We start from the raw sequence: 16,180 nt of genomic DNA, 5'->3' as shown, positions 1-16,180 counted from the left end.
TAGCGTATCTCGTGTGTGCGCGATTGCATTTACGTGCGATCACATAAACGGCTTAGAAGCTTTAAGAGGTAATTCCCATATTCTACACGTCTTTGAATGCGAATCTGATTAGAGAAATGCATATCCCCATCTTGGATTTAGATTTGAATCGGATGGGAACATGTAACTTGAATTGAACGCTCCCCTTCCCCAGTTCTCACCACTCATCAGTTATTCTTCTGTAATGGTCTCAGCAAATATATGGTTAAATTCAAATGACCCAAGGGAAGATATTAAACCTCTATCTAAAAGATACCTCTTTATAAATCCCAGTTGACATGTTTTATATACTAATAAATTGGAATTGAATAATTGGCGATTGAAATGGGCTTCAGGTAGAGTAGAGTATAACTCTACCTCTGGCAACATTTTGCATGCTTTCACCATCAGCGTATAGATAGTCGTAGAAGAAGGAAGTACGTTTGTTTCAGTCTTGATTTTCATATAGATTAAAATCGTTTAAGTTAACTATACCGAACTGAAAACTACAATAAACATAGTTCTAAAAGAAAGCATCAAGGAAATCTGAAAAAAAATTTATTTTTAATTGAAAACAAAATATTAAGAAAAGGAAAAATATCATAGTACATCCTATACAACTGACAAGAGGAGAGAGAAGGGAGAGTGGCCTAAGACATGGAACCTGCCTACTCCGCAGATGGCGCACTCGAGCATTAAGTCATACCTTTACTAAATGTGAATATAGCTGCCTGGAGCACTAGTGTTGAAGAGAACACCTTGTAACTGAATCCCTAACTGCAACTTTGACTACATCTTTTTTTTGTTTTTCATCTGAATTTGTTTATAATTGTTTTTAAAAATCGTGGCTGGTTTGATTTGTTGATTCGTTTTTGTAAATTCATTATGTCGTCTTGGAAAAAGGCTAACAAAAGTGGCCAGCGAGAATATCAGGAGAGGCATCAAGTATGGTTCATTATTTCTTCTTTTTATATAAAAATATGTTCTGTTAATGTGTCTTACGTTCCCATGCTTATATTACATTTTGTATTAGTTAATGAATCGAATGTTTTTTACCTTTTTTTCAGCCTGAAGCCAGAAAACACCTTGGTCTTCTAGAAAAGAAAAGAGACTATAAATTGCGAGCAAAGTAATTATTCTTTTAGCTTATCTACAAACTTTGAACTAGTTATTTAAGTTCACTTTTCTTACCCTTAAATTATTATTAATGTTATTCCTCCCTTATTTTAGCAATTTTGTATCTTGTTTTGAGGAATGTAGTTTTAGGGGCAGTTCAAAAAGTACATACACAAAAATGGAGAAATTTTAACCCCCCTTTCGTACATTACCATACATAAGGTCTTTGTATTTCGTACATTTTATTAGTCTACCCCCTTTTTTCATAAAAATTAAAATAATTATGTTTAAAATAAAATATTTATTTAAAGAGTATGTAGGAAAAAGTCAAATTTAAATTTGGTGTATGCTTATAATGTACGTACTTTGTATAATACCTCCCCCCTCCCTATCATACAAAATAGCAAATCCCTCCCCCTCCCTTCGGGATGTACGTACTTTTTGAAAGGCCCCTGTTCACCTTTACTACTTTCCAATCACAAATTTAAAACATGTTTAAATTATCATCTTCTAACAATGAACTACAGCTCAGTTTTATATGAATTGTTTGGTGTAAAGATATCCGTATCGTGGTCTTCGACAGAATAACCTTCCTTTTTCGGGCAGCGGCACTTGAAGAACGAAAAATAAGAGACCAATTCGAAGGGTTAACTCTTAGCCATCCTCAGAAAAACCTCTACATGATTTTTATTTTTAAAATTAATTATTATTAATATAAATAATTATCGATACAAATACATTTTGTGTCGTGGCAGTTATAGTTGGTGCACCAGACCACGATACGAATATATCCCCTTTTTGATTTATGTGAAAAATAAGTTTTATTTTTTTAGCTCAATTGCATATTTGTGATAGCCTGTGAGAGATGTTCGCTGTCTTCTTGCAGGGATTGAACCTTGTGTTTAGACCATCTAACTTTGTTCTCAAAAGTCCCCTTCTATTTTCTCTAACAGCCATGGGGACAGGTAGTTAGAGCATCTGACTGCTGACCCTAATTTCCTTGCTTTGATCCCTGCTGGCAATAAAGGAATGTCTCTCAAACTGTCCTTCATAAAAGTTTACAGAAAAATCAAACAATTATGTATTTGTCTTTTTCTCTGTGCTTTTAAAGTTTTCAATTTGGTAATTCTTTTAATAAATATGATATTTTTGTTTAGAGCTTATCATGACAAGCAAAATAAGTTGAAAAAACTCTATCGTAAAGCCAAGAACAAGAATCCTGATGAATTTGTATTTCATATGATTAATTCAGAAACAAAGGTAAAATAATAAATTTTTAAACATAATTAAATACTGTAGACTATTTAAAAATACTTTTATAATGCATTATTTAGTTTCTTTAAGTATTAAAAGTTAAACTTAGGACATATTATGTTATGTCCTAAGTTCTCAGTGTCGACACTACCACCCCTTAACTCCCAGGGGGATGTTAGGATTTTCTAGAGAGCTTATGCAACTTACAGATGAAGATTATTTTAAGTATCTAGTGCAAATTAAAACTAATTATTTTGTTTGTTTTGCATTGAAAATCCAATACAGTATTGAATTAATTATTAATTTATCAGCTAATTAAGAAAAGGATTACTTACTAATTATAGTAAAGACAACACTTCGCTTGCTGTATAACACAGAAAAATTTTCTTTCAAAAATGTTCCATAATATTTTTTCTTTTCAAAATTTTACCTATTTTTTAAAAAATGTTAACGAATTTTTTTAAAAACTTTTTCATTCATCGTGAACTTGTGGCAATAATTTTGAAATTTTAAAATAACCTTTTTAAAGTTATTTTATACTCTACTTAGGAGTTATTTGCCTTTGTTAAGTGTATTACTCTTTTCAAATTATAATGAAACAATTTGTCTTGTTCGTCCTAACATCGCTATTTTTGTCTTTAGAAATATGCTTGTGACTAGCACTATATAAAGTGGGTTTTAAGCTGGGTATTATTTTAAAGAAAATATGGATGATTAAAATTTTCAAATTCCATAGCTTACTGTCTATATCTCCATGTTTTAAGGTCGTCAATTTTCTATGATTATCTTTTTTGTAGATATGTTCCTAAAATGATTAATCCTGATCAAATTATATATGGACAAAAATATCAATAATTGAATAATTTTCAGCAAATGATTGTGCTCCACAAAAAATTTGAATTTTTCGCTAACCACGATCCGGAAATCCAAAGTCCTGAAGATTCAAGAAATTGTCGATCTCATTTATGTATACAAATTTTTGTGTATTTTTTTAAAAAATATTAGAATTAGAATCTATACTTGGCATCTCTTTCATTTGTAAATATTTTTTTTTATAGCATAATAAATGTGATTAGGGATAAAGTAAACTTACCTATACATAATTAGTCATTTAAATTATACTGCATATAATTTATTTAAATTTTCATGTTTTGAAAATATCAAGGATTTCTTCAATTATAAAATTAATTCTTTACTTTTGATTTTGATGATTTTAGTGTTTTTTTTTTTTTTTTTTTTTTTTTTTTTTTTTTTTTTTGCTATTTATTGCTAGTGCTATCAAATTGCACGGGTTTTTATAATTCCGGTAATTTCTCAGTTAATATTATTTCTACACGTAAAATTCAAATCGAGCATTTGAATAATTACTTTTTGAAGAGCTCACGTTATGTCAATACTATCACAAATCCATGTAGTGTTTCGATTGTATTTTAGTCAGCTATTGATCTTGATTTTCACGTGGTTTTTAAATATCCCGATATATTTCTAACAATATAGGAAATTCAAATCATGCATATGAATATTTAAATTTTAACCCAATGATTCTTTCACTTTTTTCCACACAGTTTTTTAATACAATATTATTTATTACAACAACTGGATCATGAACTGAAACACCATTCAGTACCCCCTTTTTAAAGAGTCCAATTTGCACAATTTTGTCGTCGATAATATACATATATATATATTTGTAGTTACTGCTATGCATTTCAAGATTTTTAATTATTATTTTTTTTTGAAGTCATAATGATTTACGAAATGTGAAAAAGGAAATAATTAGTGTGTTTTCCTCCTACAGAAAGTGTGAATCATCTCCCATATTATTAGAATAAAAAAATTATTGCTTATTTATTTATTTTTTAAAAAATATATACAATTTTATTTTATCCAGGTGTTTTTTTTGTTGTAAACACAGCATTTCTGTTACTTTAAATTGATAACATATATTTGTTATTATTAAAAGTATCTTGCAGAAAGCCAAAAAAAAATTCTGCCACAGGGTATTTACCTCATTTAGACTATTTTAGGTGCAATTATAAGAATATTAAATTTTCTGAATTTTCCTGTTTACTTTTATTATTGTTATGAATTTTTCATATTACTAGACATTAATGTTGAACATCTTTTTTTAAAAACAATCTAAGAAGCTATGTTAAAGATTTGTTTTCATATTTTCTTTATGTTTTTATTTGTTGTATATTTAAATCTAAATATGTTTATTTAGGATGGCCTTCATTATGAAAAAGAAAAACCTGAAGAACATACGGATGCTCAATTAAAATTAATGCAGACTCAGGATACAAACTACGTGAATTATAAACTTGGTACTGAATTAAGAGTATGTGTCATTTTCATACACTTATGCCTTTAAATTTATCTCAATAAAAAAAATAAAAAAACTTCAATTATATTTTTAACAGTGTAATTCTTCAAACTAGTTGTTTTAAGTTGTGTTACATTTTTATGGTTTGCTGTTAGTCCATGTGCAACTATTTTGTGTTTTTTAATCGATTTTACATTGTTTATTTAATTTTTATATTTGGATTGTATAATTAAATGAATTAAGAGGAAAAAATTTATTCTACTCTGTGTTGGCATAAAACTAAATATCATTGAGAAGGAGACGGTTAGATAATATTGCATTTTGACACCCTTTTATATATTTTTGATACATATATGGGCTATTTATCAAAACTTGATGATGACTCTAGTTTTTAGTGAGTTGCTTATTAATGGTGTTTTTAAGGACTTTTCAATAGTTTGGTTAAACTCAATGATTTTCGAAGCTGAGATAGAAGCTATTAATTAACTCTTCTCCTTCCATCACATATTACAAGAAGACTATCTTTTTTATTGATTCTCAAAACGCGATTTTGGTCCTTCGCAATAACTCTTTCTATTATGCATACTTATGACTGCAATATCATTAATTCAAACCGAAAATTACCAGTGGATTCTTAGCCATTGTGGTATCCCAAGCAAAGAAAGCTGGTCGGCTTGCTTAAGAGGCTTTTAAGCTGCCTCCAATGTTTTACTCTTAATCTTATGAAAGAGCTCGTATCACAATAAAACACAAAATAATAGAGGCAGTCAAAGTTTTCTTTGATTTAGTTGAACTAACCTATGACTATAAGTCCTTTGATTAATGTTTTTTTTGTTTTTAAATTTGAGATTTTTATCCTTTTATTTATAAAGCCCCAATGTAAGTTAAGAATTTACTTTACTTTTATGTTTAGGTTACTAAGGTTTATTAAATGAAAGTAACTCTGAAAATGAATATGTTCATTAATTTTGTTATGTGAATAATTTTATTTTGTGAATAAGAGTACTTGTCTAACTTTGAAATGAATTATTCAGTTATATTGCTGGAGCATGTAAGAGCAATATATGTTATTTGATTTATTTACAGTTATTTTTTCTGTGATTTATTTTTCAAACTTTGTTTCTTCATATTTTTCATGTATATACATCCTCTAATTATTTTGTGTTTTTCATTTGTTGCTTCATTATTTTCTTGTTAGTTTTTTTTTTTTTTTTTTNTTTTTTTTTTTTTTTTTTTTTTTTTTTTTTTTTTTTTTTTTTTTTTTTTTTTTTGGAAAAAATGAAATTGATCATTAATGTAATTGTTTTGCATAATTTTTTTAATAATCTTATAATTTTATTATCTGAATTGATAAATAAGCAATATGTATATTTTTTATGCATGCTATGTTACAGTTAAAATCCTAAGAAAATTATTGATTTGCCCACATTATTAAACAGTTCAGTTTACAGTACATGCCTTAAATGTTTTTTCTTTCTTTTTTTAGTTTTAGGTTAAGTCATTGTTCTGTCAATATTTCCCGTACTTACTAAAAAAAATTTAAAATCTGTATTTTTATATTTTGTATGCAAAATGCTGGTAACAGAGTTACACTATTTTTCACTCTATGTCCTAATATAAATTTATTTTTTCAGAAAATCGAAAAATTGAAAGCAGAGGTTTCAATTTTAGATGTTGAAGATAGGCCAAATAATGTTCATACCTTTTATGTAGACTCAAAATCAGAAGGTGATTTTCTTTTTCATCCGATTTTTCGTTACATTTTTTATTTTATTTTTTATACAGTAGGGAACCGATTATCCGGAACCATCGGGACCATCGCTATTCCGGATAACTGATTTTTCCGGTTTTCTGAATTGCTACAAAAAGCCGTTTTTTTATTGTTAAACCCAACTANTATAATATAATAATATTATTAAATATAACTATTAATTTTCCTTTTATAGCAATTATCTAATCTGGAAATATTGCTTAGCGTTTTTTAACAAATACATTGGAATATTTATTCATTTTGTAACTAGATTTTTTGTTTAAATTATTATAATATTTTCTTTACTTTTAACTAGCTAAAAAATTTAATCCTGCAAAGTATTTGAATACACATCCAGATCTTCTGGACAGGGCTTATAACCGACCAACATTAGATGCTTTGAAAAACATGAACCTCAAGAATTCAGTTCAAAAGGATACCCTACAAGTATTATATTTTTTACAAATAAGTGGTTTGGTGAAATATAATAAGCCACAATTTAAACTTATTTTTCGGTGTAAATCAGCGAACTTTTAATGTAAAGAGTAGTATGTTTTATGTATATTGCACTGTTATCTAGTAAAAATCTCAGAAACTTGTAAAGTGCCTATTGGGAAACAATGCTTCGACACATTTAACATTTTATGCTGGGAAAATATGGCTCATCATTATATTTCTCCAATCCTTTCAATTATGCTTAATTTGATAATGCTGCTTAAAATGTCTTTAAAATTATAAGTGATTTTTTTTAAAGATGTATTTTTATCTTTGAAATAGAAACATATTTCAATGAGCTTTTTTTTTAATGCATGTATTGAACTTATCTGTACTTACAAAAATGGATTCTTCACCAGTTAAAGTGTGCTAGTTTTCTTAAACTGGTAAGTTCAGAAAGAATCTATTTCATATTGCAGACTGAAAGATTTTGTTTCTGTACAGTGTGTTAGATAAAGAATGCAACTTGAGTATTTTTTTCTTTCTTTGAACACTTGAATATTGTTTTATATGATTATCAAATTTTCACATACAATCATGTAATCTTAATGATTTTAGGTTTTTTTTTAACGGTGCTAATCATTTATGCTGAGGATTTCTTAAGATGCAAAATCAGACAAAAATTCTCACTTTCTCTAAATAAATGTACCTTTTTATGTGGATTTGGAGCTCTTTTGATTCTTAAAATTTGTTTAATGACTGGTGATTTTTAAAATTTGCTTTTAATAATATAAACCAGAGAGGTTTACCCCCTTCATCTACTAAAATTGACCATTTCAATAGACATTTATATCTTTAACACATTTTAATAACATGCTTCTATACTATATACTTTTGAATGAATGCTTTAAATTATAGAATTTTAAAGGAAAACTTATGTAGCATTATGTTAGTGAATCTTTAGCAATATTATTTTATTGTTTTAATGCAGAAAATAAATCTAAAATATTGCAAATATTTTTACTGTGAAATCCACGGCTAACAATATCACATTGAGTGAAATTCTGTATTATTAAGGAAAATGTGGCCTTTTGTTTGGTACCGTGTTATAAATCCATTAATGTTTTATCCTTCTTTTTTTTGCCAACTGATATCTTTTAGTAGACAAATGATCTCTTTTAGTAGTTGCTTAATTACATTTTCTATGAAAATGAAATTAAGCAAAATTTTGCTACAATAAGCATAAGCAATTAACCTTTGATAAATCAACAATTTCACTAGTCCTGCTCTTTACGGCACAGGAGTTCTGAATTTTTTGGTCCTTTTTTACTAAAGGGGAATTTGTATTCAAAGCAATACAAATCTTTAAATATATATATATAAGAAATAAATATTTTATGATTAGGAAAAAATATGGTTTATAGTAGATTCAAAAATAATAACTAAACAAGATTAAAATCACTATTTCTTTATCAATTCAAATCAAAACTTATTTTCATTTTCTCCTTCTGCTATTCTTAAAAAATAAAAAATGCTTTTTTGAAGTTATGTTTAAATTTGCCAACAATTTTGTGCTATTTTTGTTTTAATATTTTTTCTGTTGGAGAATTACACGATCCAGGAGTGCATGTTAACTTTCCTTTTTCCCGTACCCCTACATTTTTTAGTACATTTGCCTCCCTATAGCTTGTGTGCGAAAGTGCTGATAAATAAATCGTAACTTCTTGATAAAGATTTCGTAAATGCTGTATTTTATTCTTCTTTACATATTTTGTTTTGTTCCATCAATGAATTCAGAATTAACAAGCAACTAGATTCAATAAGGATTTTTCTGTTTTCCACTGACTGATAAGTCTTACAGGACCCTGGACAAACTCATTTTTTGTGCCACCTGACATACATAATATATATTTATAAAGCTGATTTAATGTTTGGCGTAAGGGGGCCTCCTCAGCTTGTACATGGGAATATATATCAGCTCCCCCCCCCCATGTTGCCTTTGTTCAAAGATCCTTGCAAATTATAGATTCTACATCATTCGCATTATTTCAGATTTTTGTTAGATATAGATTTTCAGATTTTTGTTTTTTAACAATATTTTTTTATTTATGTTACAGAAAATGTCAAAGCAAATCTCTCAACATTACAGTGAACTAAGCAAACGAATTGATAGAGCTCAGGAGCTTTCAGTTCTAAGCCAGAAATTAGATATGAAAAAGAAATTAATGGTTTGTTATATTTTTCAGTATTCACGTCTCTAAAAATATTTTCTTAATATGTTTTAACCTGTAAAATTTTTTAAAAATTCCCTTTACATGTTATTTTTTAAAATTGTATCCAAAGCCCAGATGTGTTTTTAAAATCTCATTATATGTTGGCAAAATTATTCTTTACAATTATTTTTGATAAATTATTTTTAAATATCTTTTAATTTTGAAATTTATTAAAAGTAGCCCAGATCAATTCTAATGGCAAGTAAAAGTGTTCATTATTGTATTAAACATTTATGCTATATATTAACCTTCATATTTTCTAAGTATAGTGTAATTCATGTTTAAGAATAAGGCATAGCTGAAATATTTATAAAATTTATGTCACTGGTTTAAAAAAAAAACTAGAAAAATTTGATAAGATCAGTTAGGAAAAATCAGAGAATTGTTGCTCTGAATGTTTGTGGTCATTCATAGTACAAATAATGTTTGGATTTGAAGGTCTTATGTATAACTGCATTATTGCATCATATTATTGAAATCAAGTAAAGAAAACTAAGTTTGCATGCAAAAAAAAAACTTTAAAATCTACATCCACATTGGATTAAAGATGTTTTTATAATCAGGGCTCTGTACTTTTTGAATGTAAATTTGCTTCCATTGATTATTGTTGAATGAAACTCAGTTACTGCACATCTTACAAGGGAACTCCTCCCTCTAGCTGTCTAGACCATTGCCAGTGACTCACTACAGGGGCATTGGATAAAAATTTAGGATATGTTCTGACTAAACAAAAGTATCAAGAACTCCCCTCTTTAAGATGTGCATTGTTTTCATACCAACAGACTCTGTGCCAGAAAGAGTTCTTTGTTTAGACAGACAATACACCTTTTGTTGTTTTACTCTTAATATGGAATGAGAATTATATTTGTTTTAATTATAAAAATGCTTGATACTCTAAAGTAATCCAATGAATTTGTCTTATTTTCAGAATAAAAATGAACCGGAAGTTAAGCTGATTAAAGGAGCTACCAAAACTAGCGCCCCTGTTTACTTGTGGAAAAAGGAAAGAAAAAGATGAATCATGACTTTACTTTAATTATGCTTTCTTGTACAATAAATTTTACATATTTATTACTACGTTTTGAACTTATTTGTATGAGTTTGAATAATTAAATCAAATATTTTTAAATATTTGATTTATTTAAAGACTAAGTGTGTTTTCAGTAACAGTGTAGCTTGCTGGTATAATATAATTTTTTAGCTAAATGAAATCTAATGAATGGGCTATTCTATTAAAGAAACATTGGTCAATCTTAAAAGTAAAAAAGTTTACTAATTTTTGTTTCAGACTGGTTGTGTAGTAATATCCGTGTTCATAATATCATGAATAATGAATTTGACTAGCATTTTATTTATTGATAATTTTTGATTTAAAGCACATGATATAATCTATAGCTAGTATTTAAAATTGATATGATGAAATAATAGTGAGTATACATAGGATTGTTTAATTTCCTTCAATGAAATTAAACAATCCTATGTATACTCTCCAAAATGAAATTTCTGCTCCAGCCTGTTCCAAAATACCATTTTTTTTCCAACGTTGCTCCAAACTTTATTAACATTAGTTAACCAAATAGTGCAACTTTGGCCTGATTTGGCACCAAATTATGCACAAAAATCAGTTTCGTTGCTCCAAAATAGCAAGCAATTTTCATTTGAATGTTACTTAACATGTTAGTTTTTTTCTCCATAGCAGAGTGCATTAAAAAGTTAATATTGTACTAAATTAATGAAATTTATTAGTTAACGTATATAAGAACGTATTAAATACTGGAATTGAAAATGCAGGGATGTGATTCTTCCGCGGATTTCCGCTTTTTTTCAGATTTTTCCCGCTGACATTTTTTTTTGCACAAGTTAAAATATTTTATCAGGAATTAAATTTTCTGCGAAGCGAAAGTATTGAAGTTCTCATTCCTCCCTCAAACATTGATTTTCGTATTTACCTGATTTAAAAGTTGAACGTTGCGATTCTTAATCAGGCGATTTAAATGTCGAACATTGTCTTATTTACGAGATTTAAAAATCCAATATCGCGATTTGTAATTACGCACTTTTAAAACCCTATGTAGCAATTCGTATTCACGCGAGCTTAAAATCCAATGCCGTGATTCGTTTTTGCGGTTGTATTATCAAACATCGATTTTCCTATTTATACGTGCTTTAAAAATTAGACAGTGGGATTCGTATTCACGCTGTTTAAAAATTATGCATCGTGATCTAAAAATTACGCATCATGATTTGTATTTTCGTATTTTTTAAATTCGATATAGAGTTTCATATTCACGTGATTTAAAAACCTCATTTCGTGATTCATATTCTCTTAATTTAAAATCATGCATGTGAATCATATTTATATATTCATGCAATTTTAAAATTATATATATATATATATTCTTGAATTTCCTCTTTTTTACTTTCCAATTACTCTCATCCCTGAAAATGTCGTATTAAAAGGGTTGACAAAAAATCTAAATAGAATTTACTTTAGAATCGGTGCGAATATATCACATCCAAAAGTAATACCTTAAAATTTAACATATGTTGTAATAATATTGTAAATATCGAAATTAGAAAAAACAAGTGGAAGTGGCTGAAATAAATAATCATAAAACAGAAAATTGATGATGGAACAGACCGATGGAATCAGGTGTGTCAAAAAATGATTTTCCAGTAAATCTTAAGCAAATAGTTGATTCTAAAATCCGAAATTTGGGTGTCTTAATAACATAGTGTGTCGTATGCAATTTAAAATATCAAAATATGAGAAACCAAAAGACGTATGTAAAAAACAATCAGATATTGATCAATCAGAACAATTGAAACAATCAGATATATTTGCGAATCCAGTAGTTAAAAATGTATTAACTGAAATTCTAAATTCGTGTATTATAATAACATATAATTTATACATATATCATATTTGTTAATTTAGCTATCTCAATTTGAAAGTCCATGTTGAAATGGATAATCAACAACAGTGCTGTGCGTCCTACCCATCTGTTCTAGAATTAACTCTGCATTGATAACATATAGTATTGATGATATGTTTTGTAAATATCTTTAATTTAAAGTGTGAATTTTTAGTTTAAAATATAATTAGCATATTTCTTATCTCTAATTATTTAAATATTAGAAAATTTGTGGAAAATTTTTTTGAAAAGACTTCATTTCAGGAGGAAACCCATTAATTAAATTTTTTCGGTTATGAAATTTTCCCATTGCTTATGCATTAGCTATCATGTTATACCATTACCATTGTATTCTATTTAATTTTTTCCAAATATTTTAAAGTTGACAGTTGTTTGCTAGCTCTATGTCGAGTAAAAGCAGTTTATTGCACATTCTTCAATATTTAAGAAATTTTAATGGTTATAACAGGTAAACTAAACTATCAATTTGAACATGATAGCAAAGGTGGACTATGTCACCATATATCTGAAACCACATGTTTATTTTGTAAACAGTTATGCTTTTAAAAAGCGTTCCTATTAAAATATCTTAAAATGAATTTAAGAAAATAAGTCATGTACAGAAAAGGAAAATTAATGGTCAAATGGCATTAATAAGTTAAAAGTGTAAAAAATCGCCATACTGTTAACACCAATGACGTTTAATTAAATGGTAATAGTAGACATTTGGTAGCCAGACACCCTAAGTCTATGTATATGTACCAAAAGACAAAATTAATGGAGAAAAAGTACTACTCATTATTTAAAGAGAAATATAAAAACAGCCATACCATTATGTGATTGATGTTTAATTAGTTTCAGTACTATGTACTGATTGAAATAAGAAAAATAATTTCTGTGCAAAAGAGCTAAGTTAATGGAGAAATGGTACTAATTGGTTTAGGAGAAACGTAAAAAGTCGCCATGCTTTTTTTGTTGCGGATGATGCCTAATTTTGGTAATACACAACTGCTGGTATTATAGTAATTGGTGTAGTCTTAATATGTGAACAAATCTATTAATACAGGTACATAGTATTTTTTTTCTAATGCCCACCTGGGTTAACAGTCAATTCAGGCATATTTGTTGGCTACTCTTTTAGGGGGACCACATTAGGTCTCCCACAGTAAGGACATAAAGTACAGAGAATGAAAGAACATCTGTGCCTTGTCCGGGATTCGAACCCAGAACGTTTCTGGTGCAAGGCCAGTTCCCTTACCTCTATTGAGTCTGGTCGGCAGATACATAGTATCATAATAGTATATTTGGTACCATTAAAACTGCGTCAATGCTGTACAGCTTTATTGTTGCAGAAGTAAGTTTTTAGGGCCCCTCATAAGTTCTAGAATTCTTAAAAGCATAAGTACCAAAAAAATTGATAGAAATCGGTAAATTTTGACTATTATGAGTTGGCGTCGGGCAACAGCAGTATGCCAAATACTGAAACACTTAATTTTATTTTGATGTGATGAACTTCTAAAAACTGTTTTGTTTATTCTAATAATGAAAAGTCAATAAATAATAAGGCTTTCTTAATTGTGCTAATATATAAATTTTAGTTTTGTGTACGACTTCTTAATGCATCGATTTATAGATTTTTTCGCTCCATTACAAAGAACGTGTATTCTGTTAGTATGATATAAAATATTTATGTGCTCAGAAATTTAATTTTATTATAATTTAATTCTATTTGCTCCAAAAATTAAATATTCTTCAAACCACATTTTTTCTGTTCCAAAATGATTATGCTGCTCTTACATCCCTGAATTCAGTTATCGGAGGTCTATCTAGGTTTTTCTGAGAAGTACCTATTTTGTGAAAATTTAGACATAATTTATGAAAATTAAAAAATCAACACAAAAATATAGTAAAAATATGGATTTATTGTTTCTTATGGGATACAAAAAATTTTAAGAAAAAGTATTTTGTGAAACTACTATTTTTCCTAAAGTTGAATTTGTGAAGTTACCGTGGTAAATTTGGCCTGGACAGGCACCTGGTTATTAAGGATTGTTTTGATGTTTGACACACATATTAACTTGAACATTTTGGACCTATTTTTCTAAATAATATGCTATAATGTCGCCAACACCGAAAATAATTATTTAATTGTTAATAGAGGTAGCATGCACAAAATCTGCATTGTCAAATTTTATTTTGTATATCATGGTTATCCAAATTATTTACTTATGTTGATAAATACAGTTCATCTTCTGCTCAAGGGATCCACATTTCAGATAGGCCAATAAAAATGGTGAGACTACGAGACCAAAGTAATGAAAAAAATGTATTATATTCTATATTAGTAGGTTTTTGGCAGTCATTCTACAAATTTCTACTTAGTTTCGGTCTAGGTATACATTAGGTCATGTGAATTTTAAATCGTGCTTGTCAAGAAATAAGAATTTTAGGTTCACAATCATGCACTGACCATTCTTTACCTTTAAAACAACAGGAAAACATGCTCTTTTCTGTCATACTTGATGTTTAATAAATACTTGTGTTCAGTCTTGACTTTTATATTTCAGTCTAACAAAGTTCAACCTCAATAATGCTGTTAAGTAATCTGTTTAATGTACTCAATTTAATAGTAAATTCAGTAATTTTTCAGCAGTTATTAGGATAGATATCCAAATGGTTTTAAAATCCCTATATTTTTAAGATACTATTTTAACACAAATCTCGAATTTAAAATCATCACTTTTTGACTCCATCCTATCGTAACCGATCTCTCTGTTTTTCTAGCAGTTATAGATAGCTATGAATCAGTTTTTAAAATCATGTTTTTATTTGAACTGTAAAATGACTGCGCAATTGAGTAATCGCTTTCGTGAAGATTTCAACTTGAATCGACATGCTTTTTGCTCTTTTTTTTAAATGCATTCAAATATGGTTTTACCATTGCTGCAATTTAACAATGCACATTTTATCTCAGCTTAAAAATGTAAAAACATATTTATAAGTTATTTTTATTAATAAATTATGTTTATCAATTCAATATTTAAACACTCACTGATTAATTTTGCCAAACTCTACTACAAAGGAGAAAATGCTATCTTTTAGACCAGGTTTAAAACGGCTACACCTAATTAGTATTTTATATAGTTGGTATTTAAATTGCCCAATAACAAGAGATTAAATATGTGAAATTCACATAAATAAGTTTTAAAACAGATTTCTAAGATAAAGATATTAAACTGATATTAAAACTATCGTTTTAGTCTATTTTCAGTAAAATAAAATAGACCTTTTCTCTAATAACTAAATAAAATTTGATTTAACTAAATTCTCTTATCTTCATTCTAGCACTTTATCTGGATTATTAATAAATTTAAAAATTTTATAAAACAAATATTACCTTGATAAAAGGTAATGCTTATTTGAAATATGTCAGGGAGGGAGGGTCAGTTTAATCACTGCTCTGCATATGATAGATGAAAAGGCTATGTGAATATTATTATTAGAAAAATATATAGCTATATTTCTTTAAACTAATTTTTTCTATATTATTAAAATTCCCTTAAACTACATTGTGCAGCAAATAAAATGAATATTGAAAAATCATTAATAAAATTTATTTTTGTTATGTTTCATTTTGGGGAAAATCAGAATTTACCAATTATGAAGGGATTTCATTATGTTGCTTTTAATTGAAGGTCCCACTACGAACTTCCAAAAATGAATCATTGAAAGGTATCACTTATCTTGCTATGTTCTATATGTATAAGCAGTACGACCAATCTTTTATATATGTATGGGTCCGGGGTTGGCATCAATATACCTCATGATAAATATCTAATGACAGCCGATTTGAATAACAATAGAACATTTTATTGTTCTAATTAACAAATCATGACGATGAATGAAATATGATGTCTACAAGTTCAGTGATGATGAAAAAGTTAGACTTCCTCGTCTGAATACATACACATATCTGCCCTCAGCGCAAGGAGTTACGGTTGCAGTTCGACAGCATAAGGAGTTACAGTTGCAGTTCGTAACAAATTATATGCAGTCATTTTATAAAAGCTTAAAATTGAAAAAAAAAATCTAGAGA

At 28.0% G+C, this 16,180-nt stretch overlaps 1 protein-coding gene across 1 annotated transcript; it reads left to right on the top strand.

Moving 5' to 3' along the window:
• The first annotated feature begins 749 nt into the window (after positions 1-749).
• Positions 750-10,246, top strand: LOC107449594 (probable U3 small nucleolar RNA-associated protein 11). The gene is made up of 8 exons (XM_043041127.2): positions 750-963; positions 1,086-1,147; positions 2,292-2,394; positions 4,613-4,726; positions 6,346-6,439; positions 6,778-6,908; positions 9,014-9,124; positions 10,098-10,246. The coding sequence occupies exons 1-8, from the start codon at positions 904-906 to the stop codon at positions 10,185-10,187; spliced, it is 765 nt and encodes a 254-aa protein (XP_042897061.1). The 5' UTR covers positions 750-903; the 3' UTR covers positions 10,188-10,246.
• Positions 10,247-16,180: the final 5,934 nt, after the last annotated feature.

The sequence above is a fragment of the Parasteatoda tepidariorum genome, chromosome 9 (assembly GCF_043381705.1).
Source record: "Parasteatoda tepidariorum isolate YZ-2023 chromosome 9, CAS_Ptep_4.0, whole genome shotgun sequence".
NCBI lineage: Eukaryota > Metazoa > Arthropoda > Arachnida > Araneae > Theridiidae > Parasteatoda > Parasteatoda tepidariorum.
The sequence above is the reverse complement of the archived record's forward strand: the minus strand, read 5'-3'. Positions and strand labels throughout refer to the sequence as shown.

Bases quoted from the DNA above. Each gene is read 5' to 3' on its own strand.
- LOC107449594 (XM_043041127.2), top strand. From the start codon at position 904: ATGTCGTCTTGGAAAAAGGCTAACAAAAGTGGCCAGCGAGAATATCAG. The intron at 1,148-2,291 runs GTAATTATTCTT...ATTTTTGTTTAG, and splicing joins GACTATAAATTGCGAGCAAA to AGCTTATCATGACAAGCAAA. The intron at 2,395-4,612 runs GTAAAATAATAA...ATGTTTATTTAG, and splicing joins TGATTAATTCAGAAACAAAG to GATGGCCTTCATTATGAAAA.